The sequence below is a fragment of the Poecile atricapillus genome, chromosome 1, assembly GCF_030490865.1.
Source record: "Poecile atricapillus isolate bPoeAtr1 chromosome 1, bPoeAtr1.hap1, whole genome shotgun sequence".
Taxonomy (NCBI): Eukaryota; Metazoa; Chordata; class Aves; order Passeriformes; family Paridae; genus Poecile; species Poecile atricapillus.
Window position 1 is genome coordinate 64033158 of NC_081249.1, and position 21667 is coordinate 64054824.

Consider the following 21667-nt stretch of genomic DNA (forward strand, 5'->3'; position numbering starts at 1 on the left):
GCTTCTGGTGGAAGAAAGAGCAGGAATCACGTTACTTCCACACACAGCAGGAGGGAATAATGCCCTGGGTCTGGCTTGTGGGAACATACTCCTTTCAAATTACTGAAAAGTGCTTTCCTATAATATTTTTTTTTTTTGTATGTATGTGTGTACAAGACACACAAAGTACCCTGGGAAAGAATGTGTTAGGTGAGCTGTGGCACAGGAATAGCCAATAGATTTTATTGTGTAAAGCAGTCATGTTTTGTGTATGATACATGGTGAGTGCCACTGACATTTCCCACCTTGTGCACTGTGTACTGGTAGACTGTGAGATACTGATGCATCCACTGTCCAGCACCCTCAACCATCTGCCCTGATTAGTGAATCATTTCTCATCTAGAAAACACAAAGCTCAAGCTGTGGGAAGTTTTCATCATTTTTCTGATAGTGATCAGTGAACTGCGTTGATTTGTCATTGTTGCTCAGATAACTCATATGGTGGGGAGTTTTTAGCTGGTTGCATCGAAGTGCAAACAACTGATGCTGAATACTGGGTGAATTTAAAATTGAGGAGGCATTTTCATCATTCAAGACTTAGATATTTTCTTACTGTCAATATTTATATCAAGAAAACAATAGACAAATATTTGCAGGAAATTAGTACAAAAGGCATGCTACAGGGAGGGCCAAGAAAATGGATGATCAGATTTTAGTCCTCACAGAAATGTTACCACAGCATGTTACCTGTAAAAAGCAGTGAGAGAACTATTGAGTTATGCATCCTTTCCATAGTCATCCTTTCCTTTATTAAAATTTTTAAATGTAAATATATTGACAATAATACTACTACAGCAAGCTCAAAATAAATTATGAACAAAACCAGCAAACAACAAGATAATTTGATTAATACCTGTTCTGGGAACAAAAATCAAAATGACGACATCTGGTGATTTACAGAGAATCTTATAGAATTGTTAACGTTGGGAAAGACCTCTAAAATCATTAAGTCCAACTGTTAATGTAACACCACTGTGTTCACCACTAAACCATATCCCTTAGCTACCGCATCCACACATCTTTTGAACACTACCAAGGACACTGATTCCACTGCTTCCTTGGGATGCCTGTTCCAATGCCTGACCACTCTCAGTGAACAAATTTTTCCTCATATCAAATCTGAATCTCCCCTGGCACAACTTGAGGCCATTTCCTCTGGTCCTATCACTTGTTACCTGTGAGAATGGGCCAACCAGCCCTCACCTTGCTACAGCCTCCTTTCAGGGAATTGCAGAGAGCAGTAGTAACAGTGAACTACAAAAGCCATGATGGCCTATTTTTGTTGTGTTTTAAAACCAGACATCACAAATCTGCCATTACTGCTGTAGGTATTCAGAATTGCGTTGAAATCCCAATTAACAGCAGAAGCAGAGCTCAGGCTTTTGTGAATGACCAAGACTTTTCTTGCCATTTGTTAGGGTAACTGTCCCTCTGGTGACTTTGCAACAGGGGAATGCTAATGGGCAAAAAATAAGAGGTTGGTGTAAGAGAAGAAATGTTTAGGCAATAGACTGTTAGTCTTAAATCAACTCTCCCTTAAGGAGCCCAACCCTACATGCCCTTTAACCTGCCTTGTGGGTGTGAAGGCAAAATTAGCATGGGTTCCTATCTCAGGAAGTAGGCTGCTATCTTTCTCAATACTGGCTTTCTGAGCAGAGAGAGAGATTTCCCAATCCCACACTTCTTCCTCCCCCCACTCCACCACAAGCCAGCAGCAATTTTAAAGTAAGAGCAGCATTGTTGTGTGTTAGCTGCCAGTTCCTGGTGGCACCCCACTGCAGTGTCCAAAGCTGGCATGGGTGGCTTGACAGGCACACGGTGTTACCTGCTGTGACAACATAGGAGGAGCAAGCCTCAGCATTTGGCCACCAGAGTCAAATCTGTCTGTTTTAATGGCCTTTTTGATGGGTAATGTTTTGCAGCTGCTGCTGGAGTGAGGGCTCCAACTCACAGGGTGATGTGAGCTCCCTCTTTCCTGGGAGCTGTGCCAACATGCCGATGTTCAGCCCTTGGCCCAGTGTGGTGCTGGTACCACTGATGCATTCCCATAAACTGTCAGCTCGAAAAGCTGTTTAAAGCATTTAAGAACATGTTCATGCTTGAAGAGTTATCCAAAGGCAATCAAATGTAATGAGTCTTTAAATTGACTTAAATGAGCTGGAAATCAGACCTCTGAAGCAATTGCTGCTCAGGTTACTTACACCCTGCCTGTACTAAGGTATGGTCTGTGGTGTGAAGAACCTTTTCCCTGAAGCATGGATCCATCATCATTGGAGCTGCAGGGCTACAGTATCTGTTTAAGCTTTGTTGAGCCTCTCAGCATGGGAGACAGACTGTGGAGAAATGGGAGATCAAATGTGCAGTGCAGCAACATCCAGCAAGCATTCCCCCAGCCTTCAGCTCTTGGTGGCAGCCCTCAGATCCAGTTAATACTCAGCTAGTGGCATTCTACCCTGTTTATTATGATTAAAGGTGGTTTTGAAATGCTTCCTGGGGTTTGCTGTGGGTTGCAGGCTCCAGCCCTGTGACCCCTGCATCTCAAAGGGGGTTTCCTTTGCCACAGGAGGACAGAGAAGGAGGAACATTGCTCTAAATCAGATACTGCTTTCTGCAAAGTTGTCCCAGTGTTGGGCTGTCTTATGTAGTAGATGTACTTAGGTATATTTTACATGAAAGACAGCAGGGCAGACCCCTTCCCTCCCAGCTTGTCATACCTTGGCACCCCTTTCTCTCTCAGAGACAGAAGGAAGCGCTGTAACATTGATGCTGGCTGAAGGCAGTCCAGCCACAATACCTCTGCCACTCCATACTGACACACAGGGAAACAGGCTCCGTAGTCCAGACTTCACATCGCTCATTGCTCACTCACTGGGGAACTGGACTGCGTGCTGCTTATCTGATTAAGCCCTGCTGACTCCATCTCCAGCTTCATATTCCATTATCAGATTGGTTACCAGCTGCTTAATGAACTGCCAGACCACAAATGCTGTCCCTAAGTGCTGTAGTTTCCACAGTCCTTACCCTACTTCCTTAGCTCTCTACTGAAGAGTGGGATTGAGCATCACCTTCCAGAAGGCATTAACTTATTTCATTTATATTTCTCTGTGTCTTCCACCTAGACAAAAATTTTCCTTTCTGCCCTCAGCACTGCATCAGGGGCCACACAGTAATAATGTGTGCAAAGTGTTTATGCCCCAACATGCAGTTACAACCTTGCACTAAAATTTTACCATATCAAAATACAGATGTAGTGATCAGAAGAGAAGCAATAAGTGCTGTCCTTCTGTAGCCCTTTCTTCACAAGGGCGATGTCATTTCAGACATGTAGGTGCAAATTTCATTCCACATGAGCATGCTTGAGAAGAGGGCAGGGGACAGTCTGGCCAAGGGCACCGGATTTAGGAGCACAGCTCTGCTGCCCATTACACTGGGATGTTTGTCTTTGCAGTCACTGGGATGTCTAGGAAGGAGAGGAACCAAACCAAGTTTTAAACTGAACCTTCACCTCATGCCTCTGCATTGTCTCCAGGGAAGCTTGAGACATGAAAATTAAACTTACCTTCCAGACCCTTGCAACTGCCAAGGACAACAGGTTAAAAAGCACCAGAGCCAACACCAAAAGAATACATTTCTCATATTATGAGCTTTCCAAGATTCCTGTTCACATTCCTATTGTTGAAAACCAGATAAGTATTAAGTCCTACTCAGATGGTTTTATTTCACTCTTTATCGATATGTATACAAATTACAATATGTATGGATTTAAAAGCAAGTAAATGGAAAAGTAATATCAGTTAAAAAAATTATTATAAAACAGAAAAAAAAGGAAAAAGGTTTATTCTACAGCATGGCAGTTAAATGATTTGCATCAAGCTGGTACCGCTGTTAATTTTTAACTGTTGTTATTAACAGCTGTAGAAAATAAATTTTCGGTATTCCATTTCTTTCAGTCATTTGTGTGGCTCTTTCATTTCACCCCAGTGAGACAATGAAAGCAGTGTCCCTTGTGGTTCAACCACTTTCTGATTCCCCTTCACTAATGTAAAGTCATCTGGTGACAGGAGAATGCACAAATGAATAATGACTGCATTTTAGGAACTCATAGGAATATCTGCACTCACCTTAATTTTAGTAAAATCTGCCTAATTTTAATCTGGGTCTTAAATCTGTTTGGCAGGATTGTCTGTCTGCTTTAGTGTCTTGCGGTATGCTCTAGCAGTGGATCTGCAGCAGGAAGCTGTTGGAATGGAACCCACACTGTCCGTATTGTGGGTGTTTACTTAGAAGCAGCCTTAGCTTCACATTAGCCTTGGATGCACATCAGCAGTTGGAGCATGTCCATCCACAGGTCTGATTTCACACACTCCACAAGCATTCTGCAGCAGAAGTGTGGCAATTAGAACCATACGGAAAGCTCCTTAGAAAGATTCTCCTGATGCAAAACGAAGCACTAACAAAGGCACACCAGATAAAGTCAAATTCCTTATCCCCTTGTTCTTCCTGTCCTGATGTTCTCATAACTGAAACACTGATGGTTAAAATCAAGATGAGAAAGGTTTAGACCTTGAAAAGTATAGATTGATTAAAGGACATGCTTGATCCTTTGAATTCCAGAGAACTTTCAATAAATATTCTCCAACAATGTCTTGAAAACTGCTGAAAAAGAAATCTCTGGTTATCCTGTGACTGAGATCCTTATGTTTTTTATTAAATTGTTGTCTGGCTGTGCTCAAACAACTCATGCTGTTAGATTCAGGTGGCAGAAGCAGGTGCAACTCCAGCTATCAAGTGCAGGTTTGGCGATTGGTGGCAGCAACTTATAGCATTCTTTTCAGCCTGTGCTTTTTCTCTTTCCAAAGCAGCAGGTTTCAGCTGCCCTGACTGTTTTCACCATCTCCACTCTCGCTGTCAACAAAGAACGGAGCCCTGATTTTCATGGCTGAATATTTCAGTGAGTACCACATCCCGTGCCATGTAGACCAAACCAAGCCATCATCGTGGGGTCCATTGTACCTCCCTCTTTTGTAGTATCGCCCATTGAGGTTTACAGCATGGCACCTTGGAGCAGTGTAGGAAAGACAAAAAGGGAATTAGGTTAAGCATGAGAAGATACCGTATCATTGCAGTGGAGTACCGTTCTCGCACAACATATATTTAGATACACCAGGGCAGGATGGACTAAATGGTTAATGCATTTAGTGGAACACAGAGGAAGATGTGGGTCATCCTAAAGCAGACAATGACACCTCTCAGGTAATTAATTCAGCCTGTTGACTCCTTCAGGTGTATTAACTACAGACATTAGAACTACATGGCCTGAACAAAAGGGTGCCATTTGGTATGCTCTAACTCAAGCGTAGGCAGCTCCATATTGGCACCTAAAACTGCAGATGTCTTTTCATCTAGGTAAATCCTGCCATTAATGTACATTTTATAGCTCCACCGATTTCAATTTGTATGTGATGAGAATCTGGTCTAAGGGGCTCATCCTGCACTAAAGCAGAGAAAATCTCAGAGTGTTATATCCCTGTTCCCTGTGCTGTTAAACATGAGTCCCTCTCCATTGACGCGTGGCATATGCCCAAACAGCAAATATGCCATCATAGCAGTTACTGGGTAGCTCTGCCCTTAGACATGCTCCATTCTAGGGAAATGTCCTTTGTACACACTTCACTTTACCATGGCTACAGTTGTTTTCTTCACTGGAGTATAACACAAAGCACTTTCAGGAATTTTAACTGGGCTCTTTTCCTTCCAGGTCATTGTCCCCTGTGCATTTGTTCTAACCCATTTTCTTAAAGTGAAATCAACTTACATGCTTTGCTAAATTGTTTTCCTTTGAGGATCTGTAGGTGTGAACATGTTAGGTTTGGCTGTGCGAGGTGGCAAGTGCACACAGCAACCTGCAGCTGCTGTAAAGCAGGCAAGTCCTCTCCAGCTGTACAGCCACCCACACCCTTCGCATCCGAGAGGAATCAGCTGTTTTCCATACCTGTTAAACCACCAGCCACCCTTGTTCTCTGATGCACAGTTGCCCGCCAGGAATTGATCGTGATCCTTATCAGATGTGGTGAACTGCATCCCTCTGTGAGAGGCTGACCACTGAGCTTCAAAATTGCTCCCACCAGACAGAGCGTCGCCAGCATTACCAGAATAGGTGCCAAACCATAACCTGTAATTGTCCTGCAAGAATATGTGAAACATTTATTTGATATCCATTCTTTCTTTTCCTCCCATTTTTGAGGTCAAATGAGCTCTGGACATTTCATCCACTGTCAAAGGCATGTCTGTTGAAGTCAAGGGTGACTTTTGTCTCTGTGCTTTAACGATCGTAGTGTAGATCAATGCAGAATTTAAACCTCCAGAAGGGATTGGTAATTACTGCTGCTGCTACAAAGGGCTTCAGGTTTATTGTCATTCAACAACGATTTAATACACTTTACAGCAAGATGGAAAGCTCTTTCTAGGTGATGAAGAAGAACTTAGCAGAAAACGGCCAAGTGTCAACTAATGGCCTTCATAAAGATCAGTTCTTCAGCTAGAATAAATGGTTAGGCATTTTACTCTTCCAAGGACTAGAAGCCATCAGATTTCTCTGCTCATCCTGGTAGGAATACTTAGAATAATAATTTCATTGTGCACAGCTAACAGGTCTAAGAGATGTTTGATACTAAGTGGATGATCACTTTTGTGTTGTTGGCTTTCTCCTGTCATCATTGTCCTCATTTCTTTATGAGAAGCGGCAGTAAGGTATTAAAATGAATCTGCTCAAACTTTTAATAAGAAACCTCTAATTGCAAACTGAGCATAATGTGCACATTTGTGGAGCGAGGATGGAGTTGGAACTAGGGCTGGTCCATGCAGTATCCTTGGTTATTTGGGCTACTTACATGTGGTGTTCAGGCAGGCAAGTCTGCAAAGAACAGCACCTGTATGGAGGTGGACACTGTCTACAGCTAGAAAGCACAACATGAAAATACAGGATGTGTCTGTCTCTGGGCTTTCTGTGTCTCTAGCAGTAGGTGTAGTGCTACAGGTACTTCTCTTCAAGATAGGAGCTTACAACTGCTCTTTCAAAGCTTTGATTAGAATTCCCTGTTTTATTTAAAAACAAAGCTGAGAGGATTTGTTCTGGCACTTGCCTGTTATGTGACAGTCTGAAACACTCTCTTAGGAAGCAGAAGAACAGGGTTCTATTTAGTTGCAGAGATTCAAACCCTAAGGCTCTTCTCACTCACAGAAGGCTCTTTTAATCATGAGGCCAGAGGCAAATACATGTGGGAAAATCCCTGTATGTATACATATATACAGAGGAAACTGCCCTCTGTTCAGCAGCAGAGTTAGCAAGAGTGCACAAACATACAATCCTGTCACCCACTGACCTGGGCACTCGGTTCTAAGGAAAAAGTCCCAGGTTTATGTCCCTGATCCCAGGGCTGTTTGTCGGTCAGACAAACTAGGAAGCTCAGGAAACCAGAGCAGGTAAGTTTTTGCAGAGCTGTAGATACAACCCTGATACTGGTCTGATGCTGTGTGTGCAGCTGCCCCACCCTCACAGACCAAAGCAAGCAAATCACTCTCTCTCCATTTCTTACCTGCTCATTTCCAAGCTGGAAATTTTCATAGATTGCATAACGTCTTTCCCCATGCCAGTCCATCAGGTCAATCTTTAATGAGTTCTCTCCTAAACATAAAGTTGTGTCATGTTAGATGAACTACCTAATGCAAAATCAGAAAGAAATCCATGGAGAAAAAAGTACTTGGACCTCTAGCAAGCAGGTCGTGGATGTGGTCATTGCCCAGCCAGTATTCATCATTCTTGCCCTGGAATTTTCCAAATCCCAGTTTGTAATCATCCCATTTCCTGCAGAGAGATATAAATATTAATTTCATCATGAGAGGGGATTAAGTTTGTCAAATTTGTGACACTTGAATATGGTAACAAGTAAAACTTCACCTGTATCTCTAGATACTGTTTTCTAAAAGTATCTGACTCATCTAGAAGTAAGTACAACTCACAGCTTACTTTCTCTCCTGCTGAACCTGTGCACACACAGGTAGGGGATCAAACCTTCAAACTGCCAGATGCAGTGCTCACAGTCTGATATTTCCAGTTAAATGGAAAGGAAAAGCAGAAGCTGTCACATTGGTCTTCAGCAAAACACCTGATATTGTTCTTCAGCAAGTCATAATTCACACAATCTATGTATTACCTTTAATATTCTCATATACTTCATTGTGTGTCATCATTTCCAGTTTTAGTAACCATGTGTTTATTCCCTCTCTCATGCTGTTATGGATATTCATTCTGCCTGACCTACATTCTTGTCAATGCTCCTCTTCAGGATGTTTTTATTTCACCTAAACTACCATGGCTAAGTAGCTAACACTCTCTGGGCAAGCTGGCTTAGTCACTTGAGGTAGCTTTGCAATGCAGTGCATAGACTTTAGGAGACATTAGATATGCCCTGAAATTGTGTGTTCTGTGAGAGTGAATTAACCTTCATGGAGACGTTTCTTCCTAATTGTGCTACCAGAGCATCTCTTCTGTAAATTTTAGTGTCAAAGTCACCTCTCTGGGATTTTGCATAGGAAAAGGACAATCTGGTTTGGCATCTTTTAGAATTATCTGAATACCATAATAAATGTTACAACATGCTGAACATAATTCCTGATACGAGAACAATCTGTTCAACAGGTCTCAGTCTGTGCACTGGTAGCAGATAACTGCCAATTTGGAGCCTTTGACAGTCTTCAATAATGATAAAATATACATTCAAATGCAGAGAACCCATGGAAAAAGAAGTTATAGATCCATTTTTAAAATGGCCCCCTGCTGCCAATAGGTACTACCAGATCGTCCTAATCCCAAATTCTCATCACTAGTATACAATCTTGCATATCATGCTTCTCAAGGGTGGGGTTTTGCCTGGAAGCAGGACAGGGGTAGGAGCTGGTGGCCTGCTACAAGCCCTGTTGATGCAAGAACAATGCACCCACCTGTTGAAATTCTCCTTGCCGTTGCTCCGCCGCTGAATGACAGTCCAGCCCCCACCATCGGCCATGTCACAGAATGCCAGGAAAGGCTCTCGGTCTGCTCTGGGCCTGATCCGGTAGTAGCCACTTGTGGCGCTCCTCCGGTTATACACTGCAGAGCAATCTGGGCAGAACGGTAGCAGTTTGTTCAGTGGGCTGGGGGCAAAGCCAAGGGCTATGTGCCACCAAGAGAAGATGTCACTGAGAGGCTGTATGGGACAAGGACACTTGGCCAGCCTGCACATAGCTCTGCAAGCCCTGTAAAGTCTAAGGAAATGGTGCAGCAATGTAGTAGCTACACTGGTTTGCAAACTGCCAGCCTGGCAAAGAGCTTTAAGGCTTGAGAGCCTTTACAGCCTTGTCCTCTGAGGGAATAATGCCCAAATCCTTGGTGAGATGCAGGACAGCTGCAGCTTAGCCTGGGGCTATATCATGAAAGCCTGGGACTGAAGCTTTATCTGTCAGCAAGATCATTTGCAGGGAAACTAATTTCCATGTGGAAGGTAAGGTAACCTCAGCTGTACTTCTGATAAGCTCAAGGAAAATATTTCTAAAATAATAGGCTAAGCTCCTGTGTCCAGCTCTACCAGGGCAGTATCAGGAGAGAGCCTTTCAGGATCTCAGTGGCTGGCGCTTTCAATGTAATGCCCAGGCTAAAATCTTATGACCATATTCTCAAAATAACACCAAGGAACAAAGTATGCATGTCTGTTCCTGTGTCACAGAAGTAATGGGGGAGCTGAGGAACAGGGAGCTTGGCTTATCTAAGCAAGTCTGGATGCCTGCAGCTGAGCCAGTCACTCTGGGCTCCCCAAAGTCACTCAGGGAATATGGGCTCTTCAAGAGCAGGACCCATCTCTTCCTAAAGCAGATGCATAAAGTAAATCTGATGGAAAACATGAGAGGTGGCTGTTCCTCTCTGCATGTAAAAATCTCAGCTGAAGATGCCCATTTTGTACCTGGGTAATAGCTGCCTACAGCTGGGATAAGTGACTCTAGCCCCAAGGGATATCTTACAGTGTCAGTGACACCAGTCAGCTCTTCTCCTTCCCATGTATCTGTGTTTTAAATCACAATCCACTTAAAAAAAAATTTAAAAGTTTTAGCAGAAATAAAATAAGACACATGGGACACTGTAGGGAGAAATAAACATTGTGAAACACTACTGCAAACTGTACCTTGGTCATACACTATCAAATTTCCACTGGTTGTGGGTAAGAGTGTCTCATGCTGCACACTGCTGTTGCCTGAGAACAGTTCACTTTTCGTTCTGTGGTAAGTGTTCTCCAGTATGTCCTTCAGCTGCAATTCATATAAATAAAGCAAGTCTTGAAGATGTTTTAACCTTTGTCTTAATTTATTGTTGTCCAGGAGGCAGATATCTTTGTCCTAGGGAGAAAATAAAACAAAACCACGCACACTTTAGTCAGTAGTAAGGAGAGATATAGAGAATGTCACCTCTTGACCCTAGCATGTCACACTGCCTATGTGGATCAACATGATTTCATGGTGATCTCCTCTTAAGATGTCCAAATCATGCACAGCATGAGTTGTTGGATTGAATCCAGAGGAAAAGAGGTTTCTGTAATGACCTTGGCATTGATCGGAACATGCCAGAATATGATCAGATGCACAAAAATTTGCTTTGGCCAAAAGTAATTTGTCTAGACCCCTTGATAAGCTCAAGGGGAAGGTTTGCAAACTATGAAAGTGCTCAGGTTGATAAGAGAGGGAAAACTTGGCTCTTGCACTGCAGATGGGCACAATCAGCAAGGTTCCAGAATTAGCTTTGTGTAAAACTGAAAAAGAGCTGATATTTCGGCTATAAAAACACATTTTTTTAAAAAGAGTCTTTGTTGTTGTTTTGAATTCTTAGGAATGTCAATTCAGTCTCCCAGACAAGTGCACAGCCCTTAATGCTATGAAAATCCTGTATTATCAGGACAACATTCCTTTAGCTGCAGGCATTTGCCTTTTTGCTCTGCTCTTGCAGGTCTCCATCCCTCTTATGGGGCAGTATCCATGTCTGCATGACCGGGAGTGGTGAACCATTGAGAGAGTGTACAGACACAGCTAAAAGATACACACCGAAAACCTGGGTGCAGGTGAGCCAAAGCTGACCAGGAAAAGGAGCAGCAGCAACCAGTGCATCATCACACTCATTTCTTATCACCTGAAAAGAGGCATTGACAGGTTGTAATGGAAGCTTTTTTAGTTCTTCTCACAACTTAATCTCCCCTCACACTTATGTTTAATTCCCCAGGAGATGCTGCAGGATTTGTTAAGGAGGGTGCTTGAAACTACAGGCAGGACAAAATCAGGGTGAGATGTATATTAAGGAGAAGCTAAAGCACCAGTGCAGTATGCTGACAGGGATAAAGGCTCGGGTCTGCTCCTGATTCCCTGCAGAAATAAATACTCTGTGTGAGTTTCCGGCAGCCTCTGTATCTCCTCCCAGGTATCCACACAGATAGAAAGTTGCTCAGCAATCATGTCTCCTTGAGGACTTTTCATCAGAATCCCACAGGGTTTATCCAGTTCAAACTTCTCAAAGTGGAATTAAGAGGAATTTGCCTCCTGGTTAAGTGACTGTAGATATTGCCCCTCCTCAGTCCTTGGAGGGGTCTGTGAGGATGGGATTACCTTGGAGGCCAAGTCACATGTCTGACAGAGTGGACATGAGATAGCTTGTCCTTGCATTTTGGGGAAAAAGATGTCTACTGCAAATCTGCCCCAACACACAGATGTGGTTTTGATTGGAGAGTCTTAGCTAGAAAATATGCTAAGTGACTGCCACTGGGAACACGCAGTTTAAAGTGAGTGAACAGTACAAATTGTTCACAGCGTGCTTGCATGGTGCTTTAAAAAAAACAAATTAAGAAAGGAAAAAGTCTGAAAAGTACACTAAACCCAACTCCCCTGCTTCACATCTGGAAGAGCTGCAGAAACTTGGCTCCCCAGCTCTGTTCTTTGTGTGATGTGCTTTGTTTCAGCTATGACTCTATCAGCATCCCCACAGAGGCTGATGCTAGAGCTGCTTCCAAACCATCAAAGCTGCTGCAACAGAGGAGCACTCTGCCAAGATGGGCAGGCAGGGCTCAAAGCAAGCTGAGTGAAGAAGATCTCCACAGAAGTTGCCCATAAAAGATGACATGCAGGTAGGTGCCCCAGTCTGTGGCAATTTTTCAGCTCATAGAGAGAAGAGTTCAATATTGCAGCAGGGGAGCCCTGTGAGCCCAGGACCACTGGTGCTGTTTACACGACCCCACAGTGGTGCTGCTGGCTGCAAAGCTGGTGCTAAAGTCAGAGTCAGACCCCATGCAGTGCCCATGGGGGATGGAAAAGAGCTACCCGGAAGGGTGGGATGAGTGACAGCTCCTGGAAACCAGACAGTGCAGAGCAGAGAGAAAGAAAGCAACTCCATCTACACCTTTACCAAGACACATGAAATGCACGTACCTGTAACTTCCCTTTCTTCAGATCTCCTGGAAAGATTATCTCCCTTAAAAGTCAGCTGCAAAAGAAAGTGATCATAAACCTTTCAAGAGGTTGATGAGATTTTCCTCTCCAGATGACCCACATCAAGGGCACAGAGGAAGAATGTTTCACAGCACTAGACAATTTCACAGAAAAGGTACTCTCAATTCCTTGGGTGAAAGAGTTACCCAAACCCCAAGTTTTCTGTTGTTACCCAGTACTCATCTTGCTGCTTCCCAGTGAGAATAAACAACAAGAGGTTTCTATCAACAGTGCTCTCTAAAGGAGAGGCGAGAGGGACTCTGCTGCTTGTGTACTATTACCTACCTTGACTAGGAAGCTCAACCAAGACTGACTTCTTGAAGTGTTTATGTGAATCGCTCAGACTAATGCTCCCTGTGGGAGTTTTGGCTGATGTTTTAACACAGCCAGGATCATTTCAGTAAGTCCTGCAAGGTGGAAATAACACAGCTTTTCCATTCAGCATTCCTTTTGCTGTTTAATCTGTTTTATAAGAGCACAGCTGTAATGCCAAAGAAGCTTCAAATCTGAAGCAAGAAGTGAATGTGGGGGTATTAAGCAAGATTTGCTGTTAGACTGAAATCTCAGGAGGGTTGTGTAACTCTCCTGTGAGCTGGATGATTAGATTTGCTAGTTAACACAAACAAGAACATTTGTGGAAAAGAGAAAAAAACCAAACAAACCACAAAACCAAACAGATGGGTGCCTCCCTTTGCATTATGGCCAAGGAATTACAGATTATTTTAAAGGAAACATCAGGACTGTTCCATTTTACAGAGCTTTGTTCAGAGGAGAGACCATGGGCACAAAAGAAAAGGCACATAAACCCATGGTTAACGTCTGTGCTACTCTTCAGGAAAGCAGGACTATCCAGTTACTACCAACTACAGCAATGCTGTTTATTCCTTAAAAACTGCATTCCTCTTCTCCCGCAAGAACCCTGATTCATTTCACTGCCAAAGGATTATGTAAGCAGTGCTTTTCTTCTCACTTGTTTTCTAGCCCCAGTTTAAGACTGGTTTTGACAGCTATGAAATTAAGTGAGCGAAATGTTTCCTTTTCTCCCTAGTGGGTACCTGGCCCCTTTTTCTGCCTGTTTGGCCAGGAACTGGCAGCAGGGTGATCAGGTACCACACACTGGAGCACAGTGAGGCTGCACATCATCCCCTGGGGCTTTTAGCAGCAGCAGCAGCTCTTTCTCAGCTGAACCCATCCAGACTGCACTCAAGATGTTGTGCAACAATTTCTGCTCTTGTCTAGGTAGCCAAAAATCTCATTGGCCTGTGAGCATATCCTGATCCCAGGTGGGATCAGAGACAGGGCCAAGGTGGTAGTGTCAGTGTTGGAGTTTTGGTGTGGGTAGCACAGTCAGTGCCTGCAGCTGTCTGCAGGGCCATATGATTATGGTCTTGTAGCATTAAGTTCTGCTGGTCCCAGGGCAGAAGGGAGCAGTGAAACTCCAGTGCCAGGGAAACTCACATGTGTGCTTTGTCACTGCAGCTTTGCAGGAACAGGACTCAATCTCCAACCCTTGTTCAGTGGCTGCCAAAACATCTCTCAGAGCCAAGACATCTGGAGCACTCTCACGCTGCCTGTAGGCCTACACCAATGTTCACATCAGCAACATCTGCACATGAAAATCCCACTCAGCTGGAAAATGATTCTTGTATCTTGCTTCATGATTAACTTATTTTCCCAGGCTAGAGAAAGCTTTAGGAATATCTGAAGCATAAGAGAGAAGTTGCGATAAGGTTGAATTCACATGAGGTGGGTCTAACAGGAGAGCGTCTTCAGGTACTACTCCACTGGCTCAGAGCTAAAATAATCAAGTTATCATAAAGAATGTCCACACTGTGATCGCCAATGTTTCCTCACAGATGTTGAAATCCCTGGGCAATGTGACAATAAATGCTGGGTTGGTTTTTTTCCTGGAATACATAAGCTTCACAAATATTCTGGAATGCAAATTCTTGTTTAGTTATTTGGAAGGAGATCAGATTCCCTTTTCTTAAGATACTCAGTGATCTTGTCAGCAAAAAATAACAGTCTTATTAACTAAAAAACTTCCTACCCTGCTGTCCTGGCCTTCCTTCCAACAAAAGTATGTAGGCGCTGAATAGTAGTCCCAAAAACTATTATTCACACATTAAATGCAATACCTGCACATGCAAACTGGTGGATAAATGTGACTGAAGGTCATGGCTCTGGTGTAGCTCTTGATATTCCTACAGTTATGGGGAAAAAATGGCTTGGGATGAAGACAGGAACATGACACCTGATGGATATTAACACCTTCAAAGCCCAAAGGAACATCACTGCAGCTGGAAGACATTAGTGGCATTTCAAAACTCTTCCAAGACCAGTTTCTTGTTGATTGTTTGCTCTTAAAGGGGAAAGGCAAGAAATGAGGCAGACTGCCTCAGGCTCGAGACCTGAGGATTTCACAGCAAGAGTCTGACTGCCTACCTGTGCTCTATGAAAATACAGGGTAGTCTGGACCCAGCTCAAAGCTAAACAGATTACTTGCCATGAATCCAGGTGCTCTATGCATGTGCATTATTTTTATACTTTCCTGTCATATCCCACCTTTCCATGAGCACCCTGATCACTGGGGGAGACTGCAGACCAGGCTCCTTTGCAGGCACTGCAGGTGTGGAGGTACCTACCAGGGGCCTGCAGGCCCTTGATGTTTGAGCTAGTATAAATCTCTGCAGGAATCTGGGCTGCCAGGTTTTTTAAAACAAAGTTAATATATGAGATCTGAAACAAATATTTATTGTTTTTTAATCTAACAATAAAGGGTTTCATCAAAGGTAAGATAAATTTAAAAGACCAGGATGACATCAGTCACCAGAGTTTCAGCCTCTGAAATAACCGAAACCGGCATTTGTGCATGAAAAGTCTGTGGTTGGTAAGCAAGGAGTAACCACAGAAATTTGTGTACAAAGAAGAAGCAGTGGTGGCAGACCATGAAACATGCTAGATTTGAATTTTTGATAACGTTCAAAGAGCAAATACATAATTCAGTTTAACTAATGAGTCTGCATGCAGCCTATAAGTATCTAATGGGTTGACACAACAAATGTAATTAGTTTGTAAGTTCCTGAGGGCAAGCACAGGTCCCAGCAATCCCATATCAGGAATAGCTATACCAAAGGGAATTAATCACAAGACCAGAGGGAGTATGAGGATTCCATGATCTTTTACCTACTTCAGGTCAGAAAACTTCTCTGACCTAATGCATGTCAATTTGAACTGGAACTTCCCTTTGAGAAAAAGACATTTTGCTGTAAAATGTTTAGTGCAAAAGAACAAGCCACAAACCTCAGCATGTTCTTCCACTTTTTAACTACCTGAATTAATTAATTTTTTTTCTCTCTGAGTTTGAATCTTCCAAGTCTCATCCTGCAGCCTTTTAATTTCATGATGCCTTACTCTGAGAAGGGGAAGAGCCCTCTGCTGCCAAATGCCTTTTTCTCTGCTAAAGGATTGGTCCAAACCCAGAAGCTGTGTGCTTGCTCCTGGCTGGGAATCCAAACCTCCATTATCTGCTTTGGCTGCGGGTGTGTGTGCTGGAAACCCAGCAGGGTCGTGGAGCGAGGGGCTGCTTGGAGCTTTTCCTAGGCAGGGCTGAGGAGCGCAGCACAAGCACACCACACTCGTGAGCAGGGCACTTGGCATGGAGAGGAAGGGCAGGAACAAGTTCTGTTCCTAAGAGATTTCATTCAGGGCAGTTTAATGTAGAACAAGTACATAGAAGTGAGAAGAGCTGTGGGTGGTGTATGACAAGGTGTGGTGGAGGTGGTCTCACTGGGCATGTTGAGGGGGCTCCAACAACTGCAATACTTTGCAATTTGGGAGCCTGATTTGCCCTAAACGGGGACAAGCAGCAGAGATATGTGGTCAGGACAGGAGCAGAACTGCAGGTTCTGGAGGGATCTCTGCAGCCCAACAGACAGGTGCCAAATCAATTTAACTGCCTCAGAGGTTAGGCAGCTGCTGAAAAAATACCTTCATAAACTTAAATGTTGATGGTGTAAGTCTGCTTACACCTCTTCTGGGGCACCTTGTCCTTTTTCCAGATCCAGCCCTGTCCGACTGTGATTAAGTCACTCACATTAAGAGCCATATAAAGAGCTCAGGCAATATTTCCAAAATCATTCCTGTTTGTGGATCCAAGGATCTCACAATCATCTGTCACTGGTTAATCCCTGCTGTTGCTCCAGGACTTTTCAGTGTTACCTGACTTCCTCTGTCACTGATGCTCCAAGTCTGACCTGTACAGTGCTACCCAGCGCAGTCAGGATGTCTGTGATTCACAACACCTGAGAAGTTGGTCCAGAACTGCCTGCCAGCTTTTCCACATGTGCACACACAGGCCGTGCAGGTGGCAGGTGCCTTGCTGGGAGTTAGAGGGACTGTAAGCAGACCTACAATGTTTTTAACACATGTTGCATGGTACCAAGGGTACCAAATATCATCCTGAGGTCTTGTGTTCTGAGATGGACAGTGGATTACAATTCTCTCAGTGCCAGGCAGTTGTTCTTATTCTATCGGACCATGGTTACAACCTCTGTGTCAGCTGCAAACTTCATCACTCAGGATTTTATCCAGGCCATGGTTTTAAACAAAACAACACATCATTAAACAGTGTAAGACAACACCCAATCCCTGCAGAATCTCTCAGGAAAATAATTGCTTAACGATGCTTTCTCTTTTAGTTATTTTAAGACTAGTGTGCTGCACTTACACTTAATGTGAAATGGATTGAATGAACCTTTTTAATCAAAGTTATTTTCTAGCCAGTCAGTTGCTTACAGAAGCAACAAAATACTTTTATTTTAGCAGTAAAACTTGCAATCTTGTTTTAGAAATATATTTGACACATTTTCCCTAATCACATGTTGATTTACTATTATTATTATTATTATTATTATTATTATTATTATTATTGCTGCTATTATTAAGTTTCTTTAATATTTTATTAGTCAAAACCCTCTGTCTAATGTGCTCTCATTTCTCAGGGAGCAAAGCCAAGATGACAAACTATCAGCATCAGGTCATCTGATCTACCTGTTTTTAATATTGGCAGAGAATTAATTTTTTACCCACTTATGTTCATATTTCTGCTATCTCAAGACTTAATAAAAACGTAATTATTTTTCTTGTCTGTCTTAAAAGAATTAGATATAGAAGAGCAATACCTACCAATTTTAAAATCTGTCAAGTTAAGAGATTCTGTTTACCACCTTCTCTGTTATTTTTGGAACACAAAGTATGTCATCACCCCTCTGAGAAATACATACTTAATCCTGCTCTTTAGCCAGTATGTAACTGGATTATTTACTAAATATTTAAATATTTTTTGAATTTTTTTGACAATTCAGCTATTTTACACTGATGAAAAATTGTCAGAGGATCTGACAAGAGGATTCTCAAGGGTTATTAAATATCAGTATCATTACTTAACCAGCAAAAATATAATGAAAAGTATTTACAAGTCTTGAATTTAAAAAACAGAACACTTTCAATGCTTCCTTTTTACTTTTGGCTTTATGAACCTCAGATCTTGTTCCTATGCTTTTCTCTACCAGCTGAGACATAAAAATTTAATTTTACTAGTAAAAAGGTAGTGTTTTTATTTTAATTATCTGAGTCCAGAAGTTAGTATCTTAATAAAATAGATCAACCACCAAGAAACACATGATGACACGTGAGAGCTGGAAAATATTCTACAGCATCACCAATGCTGTAAGATTAGCAACATTGAAAGACACAGACAGCATTAATCAGTATCACTGGCAATGCAGCATCTATCTATTTGATGAAAACTGGGAAGAGCTGTTCTTCTTTTTTAAGTGTACCTGCAACCTTTAGCTGGCCAGCCCTGGAATTCAGCCTGGGTGCCAACCTGGAAACCTCCCACCTCCAGCCCCTCCTTTGGTAGATTTTTACATGTTGCTCTGTGAGAAGTCCAATACCTAAACTGCCTTCACACCTTGATGCTTACAGAGCCCAGGACAGGGGAAACTGGACTTCTGTATTCTACAGTCTTTTCTGATGTGGGCCTCCCCCACTACTTCCACTGCAGAGATGCTCCACAGGTGTAAGCTCCTGCTGAGACTGATTCGCAGGATCCCCACTCCTTCCACAGGATCAAGCATTTACTAAGTAACCTGCACTGCAAGTGCATGAAAGAAACACTGTCCCCAGTCATGGTATAACCAGAGATGTTTATTAAAAATGTGCATAGCTTTTATAGTATTTTCACCATCAAGTTAGAATAGCATGAGCCTGGATAGCCAATAGTATAATTAGTAAGCTTTCTAACCAATAATATTTGTGATCAGTTCCCTAATAAGCAGCATCAGATTTTTCTCTCATAGATAAATGCTTATATAATAGTTCTTTCTACAAACTACTGTGCACCTGCTACTTGTTATATTTTTTAAAATTTTTTTACATCTTTCCTGCCTTGACTGAATATTCTTTTCTTTCTAACTATATGCTCTTTGTTCTCTCAGTTACAAGTTCCCTTTGTTTTCTTTCTCTACACTGCACATGTAGCTTTTTTTTTAAGAGAAAATTAATTGAATGTTTCTTCTCATCATCAAATTTAGTTTCCAACCTTGTTTAGCTACTTCTCAAATACATAATTATCTGAATATACCAAACATACTTCGCACCAACCTCATGAAGTTTAACAAAGACAAGTTTGTCAGTCTACACAGGGGATGAGTCCTGGGCGATGGCAAGTTGAACATGAGGCAGCAGTGCCCTGGCACCCAGGAGGGCCAACCCTGTCCTGGGGGACATCAGGCACAGCATGGCCAGCCAGGCAAGGGAGGGGATTGTCCCCTCTGCTCTGAGCTGGGGCAGCCTCACCTCCAGTGCTGGGGGCAGTTCTGGCTGCCACAATAAGACAGACATTAAGCTATTAGAGAGTGTTCAAAAGAGGACAATGAAGATGGTGAAGATCCTTGAGCATGAGGTGTATGAGGAGTGGCTGAGAGCACTTGGTCTGTTCAGCCTGGAGGAGGCTGAGGGGAAACCACACTGCAGTCTACAGGTTCCTCATGAGGGGAAGCGGGGGAGCAGGCACTGATCACTTCTCTGTGATACCCAATGACAGGATCTGAGGGAATGATCTGAAGGTGTCTGAGAAGGTCTAGGCTGGATATGGGAAAATGGTTCTTCACCCAGGGGGTGGTTGGGCACTGGAACAGGCTCCCCAGGGAAGTGGTCACAGCACCAGCCTGACAGATTTCAAGAAATGTGTGGATAACGCTCTCAGGATTCTTGAAGTGTCAGGAGCAGGACAGGAGTTGGACTTCGATGATCTTAGTGGATCCTTCCAACTTCGGATATTCTATTATTCTATGTTTCTGTTACTTGCTATCAGTATCTGTACTAGATATTTATGTATTTATACATATTGGAAGGGAAAACTTTCTCTTTAGTGTAGTGCTTAGAATTCTCAGCATTCACCTCAAGGATTTTATTTCCTTTGGGCAGGGAGCATCCCGACAGGCTCCTGCCATCAGTTACCGCATCTCCGCCTTCCAAGCCCCAGCAGCCGTGGGAGCAGCCGCTAAAAGCTCGCTTTGGGCTCCCTCTGGTGTCCTGCAGAAAGCCTCTCCGGCGCAAGCCCGGCCTCAGCAGCTACAGCAGCACTGCTGTACCGTGGGATGCCCGGGGAACTGCTCCTCACTTGGCTGTCGGTAACGAGGTAGGCGTGAAGTCTCTGCAGAGCACAGGGTAACACATCACATTCTGGAGGCTCCGATTCTGCGAAAACTTAAGTGTTCGATGCCGTGTGAAAATCCACGTGCTCACTGTGATGCTCTGCCCTGGATGATGGCAAGAGCTGCCACAGGCTGTGGGGGACTGGATGGCCTGCAGCCCTTGCCCAGCCTGCACTGACCCTGCCTCGAGTGCAGCCCCTCAAAGCTGTCATGCCATGAGAAGGGCATTGAGAGGCATCAAACCACAGCAGCAGAAAAGTTTACAAAAACTGCGAGGCTGGGACTTGGAAGCAGATGGTAGGGCTGACTGGGGTTTGATGAGCTGGGAGTAGTGTGGCCCCACACAGAACTACACAATCAATTGGGTTGGAAAAGACTCCAGCAAGCATCGAGCCCAACCTATGTCTGAACACCCCCATGTCAATTAGACAATGGCATTAAGGTGCCATGTCCAGTCTTTCCTTGAACACTTCCAGGGATGGTCAATCTACCAACTCCCTGGGCAGTCTGTTCCAATGTGTATTTACTCCTTCTGTGAAGAAATTCTTTAATGTCCAACATAAACCTCCCAGCTTTAGACTATCTCTTTTTGTCCTGTCACTATTTACTTGGGACAAGAGGCTGACCCACCTGGCTCCACTCTCCTGTCAGTCAGTTTAGTAGCGTGATGTCTGCCCTGAGCATCTCCTCTTCAGGCTAAATAACCCCAGGCGCACTCGACTGCACCTTGTAGACCTTGTGTTCCAGACCCATCACCACCTCTGTTACCTTCTCCAGCACCCCAGTGTCTTTCCTGAGTTAAGGGGCCCAGAACTGGACACATTACTGGAGGTGTGGCCTCACTATTGCTGAACTCACTGCCGTGCTCCTGCTGGCCACACTATTGCTGATACAGGACAGGATGCCATTGGCCTTCTTGCCCACCTGGGCCACGGCCTCCCGGCTCATGTTCAGCCGCTATCGACCAGCACCCCTAGGTCCTTTTCTGCGGGGCAGCTTTCCACACACTCTGCCCCCAGCCTGTAGCGCTGTGGTTGCTGTGCCCCAAGTGCAGGACCTGGCATTTGGCCTTGTTGAACTTCATGCTGTTGGGTCTCGGCCCATCGTTACAGCCAGTGCAGATCTCCCTGCAGGGCCTCCCCACTCTGCAGCAGATCGACACTCCGACCCAAGCGGGTATCGCCCACCGGCGCGCCCCGGGGGGATGGGGAAGGCCGCGGCCTGTGCGGGCGGTGCGGGGGCGGCGCGGGGCCGTTGCCATGGCAGCGGGGGGGGTCCGCCCGGCCCGGCCCGGCCCAGGTGCAACCGAGCGGCGCCTCCGGCAGCGTTCGTGCTCCGCGCCTCGGCCT

General features: G+C 44.0%; 1 protein-coding gene across 1 annotated transcript; it reads right to left on the bottom strand.

Moving 5' to 3' along the window:
* Positions 1 to 12: 12 nt before the first annotated feature.
* On the bottom strand, positions 13 to 13095 carry LOC131582600 (fibrinogen-like protein 1). The gene is made up of 9 exons (XM_058845945.1): positions 12880 to 13095; positions 12535 to 12589; positions 11164 to 11248; positions 10254 to 10464; positions 9040 to 9199; positions 7806 to 7903; positions 7635 to 7723; positions 6032 to 6222; positions 13 to 5097 (listed from the first exon to the last, which is right to left on the bottom strand). Exons 3-9 carry the CDS (start codon positions 11236 to 11238, stop codon positions 4908 to 4910), a joined length of 1014 nt encoding a protein of 337 aa, XP_058701928.1. The 5' UTR covers positions 11239 to 11248; positions 12535 to 12589; positions 12880 to 13095; the 3' UTR covers positions 13 to 4907.
* Positions 13096 to 21667: the final 8572 nt, after the last annotated feature.